Source organism: Callithrix jacchus, chromosome 5, assembly GCF_049354715.1.
Source record: "Callithrix jacchus isolate 240 chromosome 5, calJac240_pri, whole genome shotgun sequence".
NCBI classification, from domain to species: domain Eukaryota; kingdom Metazoa; phylum Chordata; class Mammalia; order Primates; family Cebidae; genus Callithrix; species Callithrix jacchus.
This window is the reverse complement of record NC_133506.1, coordinates 7,362,094-7,379,592: the sequence shown is the minus strand read 5'-3', so window position 1 is coordinate 7,379,592 and position 17,499 is coordinate 7,362,094. Positions and strand designations below refer to the sequence as shown.

Below are 17,499 nucleotides of genomic sequence, written 5' to 3'. Positions count from 1 at the left end.
TGGGGAGCCCCGGGAGATGTGGCACACAGGTGGGCAGAGCCAGGGCTTAGCCTGGGCATGGTCTTACCCTTGCGCCCTGCCTGAGTACCCCTCTTCTTCCAGGCCCCCTCTGATCCCGTCCAGGGATCCCCTGGGATACTGAGCAAGGCCTGGGGAAAGGGCTGCTCCCCAGGGCCCCAGATACCCCTCCCTCTTCTCTTCCCGCTTGTTCCAACACCATTCTCCCTCCAGTCGGGCCATGGGAAGAATGCCGTGTCCTCTGAACGGGGGCCAAGAGTGACAGGTGGTGGCAGTCCTAGCTACATGGCCCCTGGTGTAAGAGATCCTCTCCTCTGTCCCCGCCTCCACTGCCCACACCCCTGCCTCTGCCTCTGCCCACCCAACCCAATCCCTTACAACTGCCCAGGACTGCTCCTGAGCAGCCGCCGGGAAACAGACGGCCACCAGGTTGCCCCTCTCTGCTCCAGGTACCTCTCTCCCCTCAGTTAGCAGGCCTCGGCTTCCTGGCTTCCTGTTTCATTGCAGCCAGACGAGAGGAGGAATCGAAGAGCCTGACACACCCTGCTCTTGTTTCTGCAGCTAGAAAGACTTGAGTTAGACAAGCAGCAGCACACACCTCCCTACCTCATGGCTACAGAAAATGGAGCAGTTGACCTGGGAATTCAGAGCCCGTCAACAGGTGCCAAGCTGGGACAGGAGATGGAGGGAGGAGCTTGGGAAGGGGGGTTTGAATCCAGGGCTGGGAAGGTTCCTCAGTGGGAGTTCTGTGCCCGAGCCTTCTTTGCATGGTGCATGGGGGACCCAGAAATCAGAGGAATCTCTGGCTAGAGTTGGGCTGGGTCCAGGGCCTGTATGAGGAGGCCCTTCCTGGAGAGATCAGGAAAATGTGAAGCCACCAGGATGGCTGTTGGGGATGCACCTAAACAGGCAGGGCAAGGGATGGTGGGGCCACCAAGGCCAACCCAAAGAGCTGGAAGCCTCCCACAGAGGCCCTCCAAGGTCCCGGTAGCCCATCAAGTGGCCCCAGAGACTCAGTGGGACAAGCATTTGCAAGTTGTTGCCTGGGTGGTGACCTGGACCCAGAGCTGGTCTCGGCCCAGCCTGGGTGGGGAGGGAGGGAAAGGAGGGTGGATCCTGATGGGTGTCTCACCTCCTTTGCAGACAAGGCACCTAAAGGTCCCGCAGGCGAAGAACCTCCGGCTGCCGGGAAAGACCCTGGACCCCCAGACCCAAAGAAAGCTCCTGGTCCACCCACCTTGAAGAAAGACGCCAAAGCCCCTGCCCCAGAGAAAGGGGGTGGTACCCTGGCCCAACCCTCAGCTAGCAGCCAAGGCCCCGAGGGAGAGGGTGACAGGGGTGGGGGGCCCGCGGAGGGCAGTGCTGGGCTCCCAGCAGCCCTGCCCCAGCAGACTGCGACAGCCGAGGCCAATGTCAAGAAGCCCAAGGCTGAGCAGGGAGCCTCAGGCAGCCAGGATCCTGGAGAACCCAGGGTGGGCAAGAAGGCAGCAGAGGGCCAAGCAGCAGCCAGGAGGGGCTCGCCGGCCTTTCTGCATAGCCCCAGCTGTCCTGCCATCATCTCCAGGTGAATACCCGCTCCTGGGAGTGGGGAGGGGTCCTGTGGCTCTATCTCCGGGGGTCCTGCTTCATTCCCTTGTTAGGCATGGTTGTCATCACATTCAGTGCCGGGGAGGGTAGTTCTGACGTTCGGCTTCTGCTGTCCTGCGCATTGCCTCTACCACCTTGTCCCCTGCAGAAGCCAGAAGCTTGCCATAATGCACAGACGACTGGAATGTCAGACGAGAGATCCTCAAAGACACCTAGGCTGGACATCTCTTCTCTAGGCTTCCAGGCTCCAGAGTTCCCCTTACTCCATGGGCTTGGGTCTAGCCAAGGGCAGGATTGAGATGCCAGGCAGAAAGGCTAAAGGTGTCAGGCAAAAGGCTGTGTATTTCCTAGGACATCCAGCATTTCCCTGTTCTTCCTAATGTAATTATTAAGATATGAAAAGATGACTAATAACCAGGCTGGAGGTTATCTTCATAACCAAAATAGAGCACATCTGTGATGCAATCAGTTGTACTTACCTGAATGCTAATGAGGTCATTCATGATATAGTATAAGCCACAATAATAGCACTTACCGTATCAATTTGATAATTATGTATTAATCTCAATTATATCATAAGTTTGTATGAATCAAGAGCTACGTAACTCCCTAGTTGTATCTACATGAGGACTGACCATATCAACAGTCCTATTAATAGTATTAATGATCTATTAGTGTGTTGGTAGCCAAGATGATGACCACAGCCATGAACAGCCCTCAGTTTTGTACCAAGCAAACTTGGCTGTATTACACCATGCATTCGGGGTGGGGTTGTATTAGCTCTGCCGATTGCATTGAGACTTGCCTGAGGCCACAGGCTGTGGCTGCTGAGGGCTTCACCTCTGTGTTCTCACCTTCTAGCTCTGAGAAGCCACTGGCCAAGAAGCCCCCAAGTGAGGCATCAGAACTCACCTTTGAAGGGGTGCCCATGACCCACAGCCCCACGGATCCCAGGCCAGCCAAGGCAGAAGAAGGAAAGAACATCCTGGCAGAGAGCCAGAAGGAAGTGGGAGAGAAAACCCCAGGCCAGGCTGGCCAGGCTAAGGTGCAAGGGGACACCTCGAAGGGGATCGAGTTCCAGGCTGTTCCCTCAGAGAAATCCGAGGTGGGGCAGGCCCTCTGTCTCACAGCCAGGGAGGAGGACTGCTTCCAGATTTTGGGTAGGCCAGGGGCAGGTGGGGGCTGGGGCTGCCCTGGGGCCAGTGGGAGGGAAGGGGGCTGTCAGTCCCAAGTCTCCCTATTGGGAGGTGTGAACTACCCTGAGCCACACCTTACCCAGGCCCATTCATATAAGGGTCACACAACTCCAGAAAGTATTCCCTTTTTAATGTATATTTATTCATTTGTTGTTTTAAAAGACAAGGTCTTGCTATGTTGCCCAGGCTGGCTTTAAACTCCCAGCCTCAAGTGATCCTCCTGCCTTGGCCTCCGAGTAGCTGGGACTACAGGCGTGTACAACCATGCCTGGCTTTTTTCAATCGTATTTATTTTTATTTTTAAATTTAGAATTCCTTTTTGATAGACGGGAAAAGGAAGGCCCAGAAAAGGGAAAATGAACTGCCCAAAAATATAATGAAGACAGGATTTGAACCCATCAGACCACCCAGACTCCAGAGCCCACTTTTGACTTTCTTCTACTTTGACTAAAATGGGGTTAAAAAAAAGAGAGAGAAAGATTAGGCAGCTTATTGGAGCAACACAAACTTGCTGGGCAATGGAATTTGGAGTCAGTCTGTAGAAGGGCTCAAATGCCAGGCTTAGTAACTAAACTGCATAGTGGGGCGGGGTCATGGGAGCTATAGAGGGTTCACGAGTAGAGGAGCACAGGTGCCTGTGTGTGGGAGCAGAGACCAAGGAAGCTGGGCATGTGCAATGGGGCAGGACTGGAGTGGCCTTCATTGATGATGAGACAAGCAGCGGGTGGTTTATTCGTGGGTCGCAGAGAGCACGGAGCGTGAGTGAGCTTGGCCAGCAGGTGAATAGGGAAAGGGCCTGGGCAGGGGTGCGGCAGGGCTGGGGGTGGGGTGAGATGGGGTCAGGAGAGCCCAGAGTGTCCTGACACCCCCCTGCCTGCCCTGGGAGACCCGCCAGCCTGCCTGGTGAGCGGCACCATGCCACCCAGACAGGGTGGGAGGACCTGGCGGCTGGTCGGCAGCCAGGAGCCCTGCCTCCGCCCCCAGCAGCCGCAGAGACCTCCGCCCCGCCCCGAAATCACATCCCAGGGTGACGGGATCTGAACCACCTCCAAAGGCCGTCTGATTTATCACCAGCCCGGCTTCCCTGCCACCTCTTGCTATTTATAAAGAGGTTTCCATTCCTGATGACAGCCTGCCGGCCTTCAGGGAGCGAGGTTCCCCAGACTTGCCGCTAGGTGACGACATCTTCCCACTAAACAGCCGGGTCCCTGGTCCCGCCCCGCCATGGGGGGTCTGGCCAGCGTGCGGTGTTATTAGGATGGCGGGTGGGCAGGTCCAACCACCTACGCCATCATTGAGACGGAGCAATCGCACTGCCTGGCGTTCCGCTTTATAGCTGTGTTTGTTTGATTGGTTTTGGTGGAGCTTGGGGTGGAGTCCTGGTGCCTTATAATGCAGAAGGTCCCAGAAGTCCAAGCTCCCATTCCGTTTGTCCTGCTGGGAGAAACTGGGTCCTCTCTGATAGGGGCAGAGGCCTCCCACGGCCACTCTGTAAACTGACATTGGAAACTGGGCCCCACAGCCCCTATCCTGGAGCCAGGTATCCCCCAGGTATCACTTGGTGAACTTAACTTCCCCGGATGGGGCTCAGGCCAGCAGGAGGGGGTGGTGCCAAGGGAATCCTCAGTAGCCCCTGGCACTGACCATGAGGACTGTGCTCTGTCCCCTAGATGATTGCCCGCCACCCCCGGCCCCCTTCCCTCACCGCATGGTGGAGCTGAGGACCGGTAATGTCAACAGTGAATTCAGCATGAACTCCAAGGAGGCACTCGGAGGGTGAGATCTGGGACCCCAACTGCACACTCATGGACAGAGAGAGCACCGGGCTCCTGTGGCTTCACATTTTCCCTGTGCAAGACCCAGACACAACCTGCTTAGACATGGCCATGTGGACATGCTCACCCCTGTGTGGTACACACACTGTGCACAGCTGTCACGTGCTGATGTGTGCTCACATCACCTGCTGTTGCTGTCACTTACTCAGATGCACCATCAGCCACTCAGTGCTTCCATAGGAAACACACAGCATTTTCCCGTCTGTCTCAGCTCCAGGCACCACACTGACCCCCTCATGGTGATTCCTGCTTTGTGAAAAGCCCTGACTCAGTCTTGTACCTCTGCAGATCCTCCCTCTGCCTGGAGGTGCCCTCCCCCAGGGCCCAGGGCCTGCCTGCCCTAAACCTCTAAGGGTCGCATCCCAGGGCCATCCTCCCTACACGCCTGCCCTTCCTGTGCACGTGGCTTGTGTGGTTCAAAGAACCTGCTTCAGCCCTTGTCCTGGCAGAACAGCTCACAGCTTCAGGAGGGAGTCAGGGCTGGCTGGGGTGAGTGCTCCCATCTCACCAAGGGGGATCCAGAGGCACCACTGGGTCTGGGACCAAGTTAGGAGCAGAGCAAAGAACACCACTGACCCCGGTGGGCTTTGGGGTCCCCTCACTCACAGCCTCTTCTCTTTCCAGTGGCAAATTTGGGGCAGTCTGTACCTGCATGGAGAAAGCCACAGGCCTCAAGCTGGCAGCCAAGGTCATCAAGAAACAGACTCCCAAAGACAAGGTAAGGCGAGTGCAGGCTGCCCAGGACAGGGAGGGGACCCTTGGAGTGGACACCTCTTGCCTCCCTCCACCAGCACTGCTGAACCCAGGGCCTGGTATGGGAGTCTGTTGCAGTGAAAATGCTGCACAGATAGAGAGATGGACAGAGAGCCCTGCTGCAGGGGCCTGAGGCTTCCACCTGCAACCAGATACTTCAGTTAGTGAACTTATCTGGGGACTTCCCTTGTCGGCATAGGATATTCATGCCCCCTCTGGTTCAGTTCAACAAACACTGGTGAGTGTGGGCTCTGGGCCAGGCCCCGTGCTGCGCACTGGGGTTCCCGGAGTGAAGTGGATGTGGCCCCCACCCTCAGGGAGCTGACGTCAAGGTCAACGAGCCTAGTCTAGAGCTTTGCCTCTAGCGCCCAGCCTGGGCTGGGTTCAGGGAATGAATGGATGCAGGCAGGCAGGGTGAGGGAGTCTGCTGTGTGAGGAGGTAAGAGCAGCTTCCTCACACAGGAAACTGCAGGGTAGTGTGGGGGTTCAAGAAGGGCTTCTGACTCAGGCCAAGGGGTCAGGGAAGCTTCCTGGACCAGCTGCCTTTTGAGTGAGAGCTTTGAGGAATGAGGAGGTGTTTCAGTGGAGAAAGCAGGGACAGAGTTTCAGGCAGAGGGGACTATGGGAGGAAAGGCTTGAGGGCCAGAGATAGCAGGAGGTGCGGGGGAGTGAGGTTCTGGGCATCCCAGGCAGAGACCGCAGTGTGGGCTCTAAGCACACTGGAAGATGAGCATTTTCTTTTCTTTTCTTTTCTTTTCTTTTCTTTTCTTTTCTTTTCTTTTCTTTTCTTTTCTTTTCTTTTCTTTTCTTTTCTTTTCTTTTTGAGATGGAGTCTTGCTCTGTCACCCAGGCTGGAGTGCAGTGGTGCAATATCAGCTCACTGAAACCTCCGCCTCCTGGGTTCAAGTGATTCTTCTTCCTCAGCCTCACAGATAGCTGGGATCATAGGCGCACACCGGCATGCCTGGCCAATTTTTGTATTTTTAGTAGAGACAGGGTTTCACCATATTGGCCAGGCTGGTCTTGAATTCCTGAGCTTGTGATTTGCCCGCCTCATCCTTCCAAAGTGCTGGGATGAGAGGGGTGAGCCACCGCGCCCGGCCAGGAGTGCATTCTCTATGTGATGATGTCCTTCTCTGTCTCTCCCACCTGACAGGGCCTGGATCCGTATCATTGACGCCTAGGTCCCAGGCCTCTATTGCAGGCTCCAGCTCAGTGCACATGCTCAGTACCTATCTGCGGCTCAATGAATGGGAGTCAGTTACTAATTGATGGTTATTGAGTGCTTTTCCTCTGCCATTCACTGGGTCAGGGGCTGGGGAAATGTCAGTGAACTAAAAACGTCCCTGCCCTCGAGGGCTGACGTACTGGAGTGGACGGAGAGACAGCTAAACATAAAGCAAAACAACAGCAACTACAAACGGCCAGGCGCGGTGGCTCACGCCTGTAATCCCAGCACTTTGGGAGGTCTGTGCCCACACCGAGATCTCTGCCTGGGATGCCCCGAACCTCACTCCCTGGCACCTCCTGCTATCTCTGGCCCTCAAGCCTTTCCTCCTATAGTGTTTAAGGGTTAGGGTTTAACCACAGGGCAGGTGGGGTGAGGCCTGATTTACAGCATTTGCCAATCCCCATGGTGTAAGTATTCTTACTATAGCTGATCTATCAGCCTGCCGATGTGAGAGCTGGCTTGCGACTTTCTGAAAGTGACAAATAATGGTGGCTTAGCCTAGGAAGGCAGTGGTGGAGGAGGTGAGAATGACTGGATGTATCCTCTAGCTTGAAAGTAGATATGCTGAAGAGTTTGTTGGATGTGGGGTGTAAGGATGCAGAAGTAAGGGAAGAACCTAGGACAGCTCCTAACTTTTTGTCCTGCACGCTTGGACGAAGCGTGGGGGTACTTTTGCTGCCGGGCAAGCTGAGAGCAACTCAATTGTAGGGAAGGGTAATGTCAAGGGTTTAATTTTGGACACGATAGATTTGAAATGTTTATTAGAAAACTAAGGCAAATGGACACTTGGAGATATTGGAGTCTTGAGTTCAATGGAGTGCTCAAGGTTCAGATACATATTTGGAAATTGATGACTTTGGGTTAAATGTGAAGTCATGAGACTTGATGTGAATGCCCAGGGAGAGAGCAGGGAGAGGGAAGGCAGGAGGGGAAGGGCGGAGCCCTCAGGATGCCCGTACTCAGGAGAAGAGCCAGCAGAAGGAAGATGTCCCAGCAGGAATGACTTGGAGTGGTGAGGACCACAGATGTGGGCTGGTGGGAGGGGAGACAAGGAGACCAGCACAGAGGAGGCAGGGCAGTGGTCTGGGCAAGGCCAGCAGGCCTGGTCAAGGGTGGGCGGCAGGGAGTGATGGTATCTAGCTGGTACCCTTGACTTCCCTGGTCCCCAGGAAATGGTGTTGCTGGAGATCGAGGTCATGAACCAGCTGAACCACCGCAATCTGATCCAGCTCTACGCAGCCATTGAGACCCCGCATGAGATCGTCCTGTTCATGGAGTAGTGAGTGCCTGCAGTGGGGGTAGGGGCCGGGCGGGGGTACCAGGAGGCACAGAGCAAGCTGTAGAGGGGTCTGTGCACACAGCATCGAGGGCGGAGAGCTCTTCGAGAGGATTGTGGATGAGGACTACCAGCTGACCGAGGTGGACACCATGGTGTTTGTCAGGCAGATCTGTGACGGGATCCTCTTCATGCACAAGATGAGGGTTTTGCACCTGGACCTCAAGGTATTGGACTGGGGCCTCCTGGGAAGGGTCAGGGGCAGCATCTGACCCCCTGAGATCAGCGCTGTCACCAGCCATCCCCCGCCCTCCATCCCTCCCTCTGTTCCTTCATCTATCCCTCCCTTCACAGAGTCAGAAAAGGTTTATGGAACACTTACCAAGTGCCAGGAGACGGGGACACAGCAAAGAGAGAGACACACACACACGCACGCACACACACACACACACAGAGAGAGAGAGAGAGAGAGAGAGAGAGAGAGAGAGAGAGAGAGAGAGAGAAGACATGGTCCCAGCTTTCTTGGAAGTTCTAGTCTAGTACTAAGTATTTGTTGAAAGGCCTTTTGCAGTCCTGTGAGCCCCAAGCTCAGTGGGTCACACAGACAAGTAGCTAATACGTGTTGTAATAGCACCTGCCTCAGCGTTGGCCTGTGATAGGTACTACGCATGTCTGATCTTCTATTCAAAATCAACTAATATTTCTTGAGGGCCTACTTTATGCCAGGCAGTGCTCTAGGTGATGGAGATCCTGTGGTGAACCAAACAGATAAAAATCCCTGCATTCTTAGAGGTCTCAAATAAGTCAGTGTGGCAATGTGCAAGAGGGAGGCACTAACAAAAATGTTTCATGAAAGAATATTGATATCCCTCTTCTTTTTTGTTGAGATGGAGTCTCACTCTGTTGCCCAGGCTGGAGGGCAGTGGCAAGATCTTGGCTCACTGCAGCCTCTGCCTCCTGGGTTCAAGGGATTCTCCTGCCTCAGCCTCCTGAGTAGCTGAGATTACAGGCATGCAACACACTAGGCTAATTTGTGTATGTTTAGTAGAGATGGGTTTCACCATGTTAGCCAGGCTGATCTCAAACTCAAGACCTCAAGTGATCCACCTACCTTGATCTCCTAAAGTGCTAGGATTACAGGCGTGATCCACTGTGCCTGGTCTGATATCCCTCTTCTGACCTTGCTTAGTATTGTGCTTTATACATTAGCACAGATAGGCTTTATACATTGCATCAACTCCAATCAGTGGTCAGTAGCTGTCCAGAGCTCATTGTGGAGCTCTGGGTGTGGGGCAGGCAAGGGCAGCAGGAGCGCAGGGTGTTGGCGGTCCCGATGGCAGGTGTCAGTGCTGTGGGTCAAGTGGAGGACATGGAATCTTAATGTGGAGGCATGTGAGCACTCATCAGCAAAGTGGATGATATTTTCATTCATTCATTCGAAAAGCACATGCTGGGTACTTTCATTCATTCATTCGAAAAGCATGTGCTGGGTACTATAGGGACTATGAAGGAAATGGTTCCTGTCTTATGGAGCCTCCAGGGGAAACAGACACTCATAAAACAATGACTAACTAAATAGGTCATTTTAAGCAACGAAAAACCGTGTCAGAAAATACATGAGAGTAATGAGGAATTGCGCTGGGTGAACTTGAAGTCGTCACGGGTCTGAAGCAGGCAGGAGATGCTGCTGCCGCCTCTGACACCTGTCCCAGGTTTGCTCTATGCCCAGTGCTGTGAGTGAGGGTGCCATCTGCCCAACAGCCCCCTGAGTTAGGTGTGTTAGTATCACTGCCACTGACAGAGGAGGTCACAAACAGGGTGAGGAGGTGGGTTTCAGTGGGGCCAGAGTGGATGCAGGGAATTTAGAGGCTGACAGAGTAAGTAAGGCAGGAGAGAGATGCTGGGGGCTTGAGCCAGAGTGGCAGTGGGGGCGGGGAGAGAAAGGGGCCCGATGGAGGATATGTTTTGGAAATAGAGCCAATCTAATGTGCTGAGGGTTTGCATGGGTGGGGGTTAGGAAAAGAAAGGGTCATGGGTGAGTCCTGAGTTACTGGGCAGATGGTGGCCCCTTCACTGAGCTGGGGGCAGTTGGTGTCTGCGTTGACATTGGAGGCCTGCCTTTTCCTTGTGAAGGCTAATTTCTTTAGGGCAGAATAGGGTCCCCCAGTTAAAATGCAGTGTTCTGAGAAGCTCAGTCATGAGCCTCTACCTTCTAAGATGTTTTTGTTTCAGGATAACGATAGGTTTTTCATCAAAAAAGTATTTAATGGTCAAGTAGGTTTAATGATCAAGTAGGTTGAGACCCAAAGGCCATGTCCTGGGTCTCTTGGCTGCAGGGCTTCTGAGGGCCTCTTGTTGGTAGACTGAGAGTCTCCAAAAGGAGAATTGAGTCTGCTTCATTTCCCCAAATGCTTGTACCCCAGGACCCTTCTTTTCTTTCCTGTTTTGTGGGACATCAGGCCAAGCTATTAAAATCATTAGTATCTGCTCTAAGTGAATCTATCAGTCCTAAATATGCCTTCAGAGAGCATTTCATCAGGGGACTTGAATCAAATGCCCACAGAGCCCAGACAAATACCAAGAATATGTTGAATGGGAGGGGTGGCGGGGGGGCGGGGGGCGGCAGCGATCACGGGAGAGCTGGAGGACTGTCGTCCCATCTCGGGGTGTCAGTGGCAAGTTGCTCCAAGGCGCGTGGCCCATGTGGCCAGGGCTTCTGGTGCTTAGGAGACCCTGGAATCAGGGTTTTGTACAGAATCTCCTGCCTTTGAACCATTGTTAACTTAAAAATGTTTATGCCTGCAACCTCAGATTAGCCCTGAGTTCTTGTGTGATAGGAAGAGGAAGCGGAGGCCCAGAGTGGACAGGATCTGGGCTTACAGTCACTTCATCCACATGTTCGCTCATGCATGGGACACAGGTTCCCCCTGAGCCTTGGCTGAACCCCTACTGGGTGCCTTTGTTAGACCCTGAGGGTGGGACCCGAGAGGCCAGGAGAAGGTGGTCTCCACCCTGGAAGAGCTAACCCTGTCATGTTACATTTGCCCCAGAGTGCAGGGCCAGTGGTGGGAGAGGAACATCACAAAGCCAGTGCCGGAGTCAGCCCTGCGTTCAAATCCTGACTCTGTCACTTACTTGCTGGGTGACTGTGACCAGGTCACTTCTGTGCCTGAGCCTCAGCTTTCTCAGCTGTCCAGTGGGAATGGATGGTAATAGTCTCTCAATGTCACAGTTTTCTCTCAAGGTAACAGCGTGTGCCTCTTAGGCCTTCGTGGAGGATTGGTCAGCTAAGGCAAGGAAGTGAGCGGTGCTGGGCCTCATGTTTGGCAGCTCAGCATCATCACTAACTGGGGAGACAGGAGTAGCGCATCTTCCAGAACCCTGGAGTGGTGCGAAGCCCTGTGTTCTGAGAGGCTTACTCTCAGGAACTGAGCTGACATCTTCTTTCTCTGCTCTCTGGAGCGTCATGTTTCTGGTGGTGGCCCTGCATTGGCCCCCCAGCCTGGGGTGGGGAGTAGCAGGCTGTCACGCCTCCTCTCCGCAGCCTTCCCTTTCCCTATCCTCAGAACTGCCAGAATGTGGTTGTTCTGCTGGGTGTGGTGGCACATGCCTGTAATCCCAGCACTTTGGGAGGCCAAGGCGGGCAGATCACCTGAGACCGGGAGTTCGAGACCAGCCTGACCAATATGAAGAAACGCCATCTCTACTAAAAATACAGTTAGCTGGGCATGGTGGTGCATGCCTGTGATCCCAGCTACTTGGGAGATTGAGGCAGGAGAATCGCTTGAACTCAGGAGGCGGAGGTTGCGATGAGCTGAGATCGCACCATTGCACTCCAGCCTGGGAAACAAGAGTGAAACTCCATCTCAAATAAAAAAGCATGTGGTTGTCCTTTCATGGTCTTAGACAGAGGGAAATCTCACCCAAACCCCTCACAGCAGGGCTTGTGCTTCAAGGCCTTGCACGAGTCCCTCTTCGGGACTTGCCTCAAGATCTCTGTGCCCAGAGCAGGCAGGGCTGGATGGTCTCTGGCAGCTGCCCACTCTGGCAGCCTGGGCCTCTGCCTCAGGGAGCCTGGGTCTCGCATGGACCTGGTGGGAGAGGGAGGGTGAGCTAGGTCAGAGGCCAACCCAGGCCACCTCCTTTCTCCTCAGCCAGAGAACATCCTGTGTGTCAACACCACGGGGCATTTGGTGAAGATCATTGACTTCGGGCTGGCACGGAGGTACCACTCGGGTGGGTTGGGGAGGACAGGACAAGCCTCTGAGATTGGCAGGGGACAGGGGTGGGGTGGTGGGGGCGTGGGAACATGCCAGGAGCTGTGCTCTCAGCCCTTGGTCTCACCTCCAGGTATAATCCCAATGAGAAGCTGAAGGTGAACTTTGGGACCCCGGAGTTCCTGTCACCTGAGGTGGTGAATTATGACCAAATCTCCGATAAGACAGACATGTGGAGTATGGGGGTGATCACCTACATGCTGTGAGCTCCGAGGCGGGCAGTGCTTGTGGGGTTGGTGGGGCATGGGGGTGAGTGGCCGAGGCCAAGATTGGCCCTGGAGTCCTGGTAAGGTGGTCCCACCTCCCTGATCCTTCAGTCAGGGGTTTGCTGGGGTTGGGAGTGCTAGGGAGAACAGGAAAGGGGAACATGGTACCCATTTTATAGATGGAAAAACCAAGGTCCCTATAAGGGCATAGCACCTGGACAGCAGATCTCAGATGACCTGCGGCGGGCAGAGGGGCAGTGGTCATTTCCCATGTGCTCACCACATGCCTTGCACTCGTCATTCCTCATCTTCGCTGTCACCTGGGAAGCTGGGATGATTATGCCCATTTTACAGATGAGAAGAGTGAGGCTCAGAGAGGGGAAGTGACTTGCCCAAAGTCACCCAGCCAGATTCAAACCCAGGTCTGTCCCATGAGAGGCTGGGGGTCTTTTCAGCACATGGTGCTGCCTCCTGGGACCTGCCCCTGTTTCCTACCCCCTGAAGGTGACTCAGCACTTCCAATCTCACCTCCCTGCCCCCTGCTCTCCCCTCCCTCTAGACTGAGTGGCCTCTCCCCCTTCCTGGGAGATGACGACACAGAGACCCTAAACAACGTCCTATCGGGCAACTGGTACTTTGATGAAGAGACCTTTGAGGCCGTATCAGATGAGGCCAAAGACTTCGTCTCCAACCTCATAGTCAAGGACCAGAGGTGAGGCTCGCCCCAGGAGCTGAACTGTGTGTGTGCAAGCTTAGCATGTCTGTGTGCCAGCAGGGTGGGAGCCAGGTGGAGAGTCCAGCAGAGCCCCCAGAGCCTCATGAGCATGCTGCCCACTGCCACCATGCTGCCCTCCCCCAGGGCCCGAATGAGCGCTGCCCAGTGTCTCGCCCACCCCTGGCTCAACAACCTGGCGGAGAAAGCCAAGCGCTGTAACCGACGCCTTAAGTCCCAGATCTTGCTTAAGAAATATCTCATGAAGAGGCGCTGGAAGGTACGGCTGGATTCGGGGTGGGGAGAAGGGAGGGCTTTTGGGTGGGAAGAGATCCTGGCACCAGATCCAAGCCTCCACCATCCGTGCCTTGGCAGGTTCTGTTGACCAGGCTGGGACCTGTCTGGAAAACAGAGTTGACTTTTCTGTTTTTGCCCTTGGCTGGCTCCTGCCCTGGAATGGAGGCCTCCACCTAGCCTTCCACCCAGCCCCACCCATCCAGGGCTCTGGCTTTCTTCCTTCATTTTTCAAATATTTCTTGAACATCTACTACTTCTAGCCACTGAGATACAGGAGTGGACAAAAGAGATGAAGCTCTGTCTTTGTGGACTTACTTTTGGTGGGAGGTGGGGCATTTTCTTTTCCCTTTTTTTTTTTTTTTTGAGACAGAGTCTCACTCTGTCATCCAGGCTGGAGTACAGTGGTGTGATCTTGGCTCACAGTAACCCCTGCCTCCTGGGTTTAAGCAATTCTCCTGCCTCAGCCTCCCAAGTAGCCGGGATTACACATGCACACAACCACACCTGGCTAATGCTTGTATTTTTAGTAGAGACAGGGTTTGACCATGTTGGCCAGGCTGGTCTCAAACTCCTGACCTCATGATTCACCTGCCTCGGCCTCCCAAAGTGCTGGGCTTACAGGCGTGAGCCACTGCACCTAGCAGAAGTGGGACATTTTCTAGAGCCCTGGGGAAGTAGGCAGGGTTAAGGAAGGGCTCCAGAAAAAAATAAGGGCTGTCTGCCAGGGGAGAGGCTGCACTTTCATTTTCGTTTCTTTAGAGACAGGGTCCTTCTCTGCCTCCCCAGCTGGAGCACAGTGGCACTATCACAGCTCACTACAGTCTTGACCTTCTGGGCTCAAGCTATCCTCCACTTTGGCCTCCTGAGTAGCTGAGACCATAGGCACATGCCACCACATCCAGTTAATATTAAAAAATTTTTTTTATGGAGATGGGGGTCTTGCTGTGTTGCTCAGGCAAGCAATCCTCCTGTCTCTGCCTCTTGAACTGCTGGGATTACAGGTGTGAGCCACTGTGCCCAGCCTGCACTTCTAAACAGGGGGGTCAGGAAGGGCTCACTGAAAAAAGTGAACAAAGACGTGAGGGTGGGGAGCGGTGAGCCACGCCAATACTTGGGGGAGAGCATTCCGGGCAGAGGGAAGAGCCAGTGCAAAGGCCTTGAGTGGCAGAGGTGCTGTTGGTGAATTTGACAAACAGGCAGGAGGCCAGTATGGATGGAGTGGGGTGAACAAGGAGGTAAGGAATGAAGTCAGAGAGGAAGAGGGGGCAGGATGTGGAGGGACTCATCAGCCATGGCAAGGGTTTATCTTTTACTTGGAGCCAAACTGGGGCCATGGAGTGTTTGGAGCAGAGCGGTCCTCCATTCAGGTCTGGCTGACCCATCTGTTGAATGAGGGAAGGACTCCTGGACAATGCAGTGTCATGGCGCCTTCCCTAGCACTGGGAAAAAGCAGAGAACTCCAGCAGGGTGGCTCCAGCGGCCTCAGGGGAGAGGACTGTTCTCTGCTTTTTCCCTGGACCCAAGGGGACTTAAGGAGGACGCTCAGATGCCGTGCAGCGTCTACCCTGCCCAGGTGTTCACTGGAACTCCCTCTCTTCAATCCAACAGAAAAACTTCATTGCTGTCAGCGCTGCCAACCGCTTCAAGAAGATCAGCAGCTCAGGGGCACTGATGGCTCTGGGGGTCTGAGCCTGGGCGCAGCTGAAGCCTGGACGCAGCCACACAGTGGCCGGGGCTGAGGCCACACAGTCCAGAAGGCCAGAGAAGGCAGCCAGGTCCCCAGGGCAGGCTCGCCAGGACAAGGCTGTGCCAGGCTGGGAGGCTCGGGGCTCCCCACGCCCCTGCGCAGTGACCGCTTCCCCGATGTGAGCCACCTCGGAGTGTGGCCTGGATCCATCCTGCTAGCACCTCCCCAGACAGGGCTCCAGCCTGTCGGCCACACCCCAGACTCCAGGCTCCCCCCTGTTGAAGCCGCTCCCAGTTCCCTCCCCAGCTCCCCCTCTTTGAACTGCCACCCTAGTGACCCCTGCTTTTCCCCACTGGGGGCATCCTCAGCCTGGGCCTGCTCCTGGCTGGGGTGCGATGGCTGGGGGTCTCAGCATGTAGGGCTTCTGTGGTCATTGATGGGAGGCTCCTGGTGGGGCAGGAAGGCTGCAACACCGATTCCTGAGGCCCAGCTGCCAGGGAAGACAGAGCAGGCTTTGTGAGAGAGGACCTCCATGCCCCACCGCCCTACTCCCAGCAGATAAGGCCGAGCCCACACCATCTGGCCCAGGCTGGCCCCCACCCACCTTCCTTGCAACCACCAACACACAGGAACTCTGTGTGAGAGAGGGCGCCTAGCCCAGGCCTAGTGGAGGGGGAAGGGAGAAGCCAGGGGACACAGGAGACCACCCTGGAGCTTGCCTCAGGGCCAAGACGGCCCAACCCAACCACTCAGGGCCCCCATCTCGGGGGTCACCCATGGCCTCAGATGATGGGGTCAGCAGGCCCAGGATAAGTAAGAAGGCCATGGGGCAGCCCCCAACCTGCTCTCAGCTTGTGCCTTGTAAATAAATGTACAGGTTGGATGTGGCCTCCTTCCCTCTGTGTGCGCCTGCACTGGTGTGAGGTTGCCGACGACCACAGTTCACCGAGCACCTACTGTGGGCCGGGCACTTGAGCAACATCCAGCAGCTCAGTGTGGTGGTTCATGCAGGCTCAGGCGCCGGATTGCCCAGCACATGATGTGGGCAGGTGGCTTCTGCACGTTGTGCCTCAGTATCCTCACCTGTGAGAGGGAGCTCACAGCAACAGCCTACACTGGGTGGGTGATGACTGTGTGCCCAGCTCTACTTAAAGCACCTGTGCATGTGTTAACTCATTTACTCCTCACAGCACGCTTACAAGGCAGGGATTTTATTTATTTATTTATTTATTTAAGAGGGAGTCTCACTCTGTTGCCCGGGCTGGAGTCCAGGGGTGCGATCTTGGCTCACTGCATGCAACCTCCACCTCCCAGGTTCACACGATTCTCACGAGGCAGGTATTATTATTCCTGCTTTACAGAGGGAGAAACTGAGCCAGAGAGAGTGGCCGTGCTGGGATCTACCTCATAGGGTGGGGCCAGAAAGTTGCTCAGGGCTGTCTGTTCTTGACCCAGGGAATGATAATGTTCTTATCCTCACTCCACAGAGGAGGAAACTGAGGCTCAGAGGAGAGAAGGAACTTGAATGCCACTCAGCAAGTCAGGGGCTGGGGTTTGAAATGAACTTGTCTGTCTCCCAGAGCAAGGCTCTGCCCATGCGTTCACTCTGCCTCTCACCAGGACAGGGTATAAGCAGAGAGCCAGGTCTCCAGGTGGAGGCCAGGTCCGGTGGGCCTGCGATGCCTTTGCTGGGTCTGCAATGAGGAGGGCTCCAGCAGGCCTCAGGTGAAAGGACTATTCTCTGCTTTTTCCCAGTTGTCACAGCCCCTCACCCCAGGTCAGCAGTGCGGGCCAGGGGAGGCTCCATCTGTTGGAGGGTGAGCCCAGAGGGCAAGAGAGCTGAACCCTGATAGGGCGCAGCCTTTCTGGCTGTGAGGACGACTAAGTGGGACTGGCCTGTGGAACACAGAGGTTCCAGCAGGAAGAGCAGAGACAGCAGTTAACATGTGTCAAGCACCTGCCGGCTGCGGGCCCTGGGTGCCGCTTTGTGTTAATGACCGCGTCGGCTGCACCTGGTGACTCTGCGATGTATTGTGTCCATTTCTCAGAGGGGGAAGCCAAGCCTCAGAGAGGTTCAGTCACTTGCTCATGGCCACACAGCTAGTCAGTGGCAGAGCCAGGATTTGTACCCAGATGGTCTGGGCCCAGAGTCCCTGCTCTTCACCACTGCCTGCCTCCTGAGAAACCTTAGACTTGCCCTCAGACAGAAACCTTGACAGTTCATCCCGTCCCTCTCCTGCCTCCAAGAACACTGTCCTCACTGCGGTCTCTGCACTGTTTGAGCCGGGGAGTTCAGAGTCCCGTTGCAGTAGTATCACTTGGGGTGGTGAACGGGTGACTCTGAGACCTGAGCCTGACTCTTGCAGTCTGGGGCTCGGGGGGCCTGGGGAACCTGGCTTGGGTTCTTGGTGGGAGGTGTGCTTA

At 55.0% G+C, this 17,499-nt stretch overlaps 1 protein-coding gene across 1 annotated transcript; it reads left to right on the top strand.

The window, feature by feature from the left end:
- The first annotated feature begins 381 nt into the window (after positions 1–381).
- On the top strand, positions 382–15,958 carry MYLK2 (myosin light chain kinase 2). The gene is made up of 13 exons (XM_035298170.3): positions 382–467; positions 580–679; positions 1,162–1,582; positions 2,467–2,765; positions 4,472–4,577; positions 5,261–5,354; positions 7,790–7,899; positions 7,982–8,123; positions 12,051–12,121; positions 12,247–12,375; positions 12,939–13,091; positions 13,239–13,371; positions 14,997–15,958. Exons 2-13 carry the CDS (start codon positions 628–630, stop codon positions 15,075–15,077), a joined length of 1,791 nt encoding a protein of 596 aa, XP_035154061.1. The 5' UTR covers positions 382–467; positions 580–627; the 3' UTR covers positions 15,078–15,958.
- Positions 15,959–17,499: the final 1,541 nt, after the last annotated feature.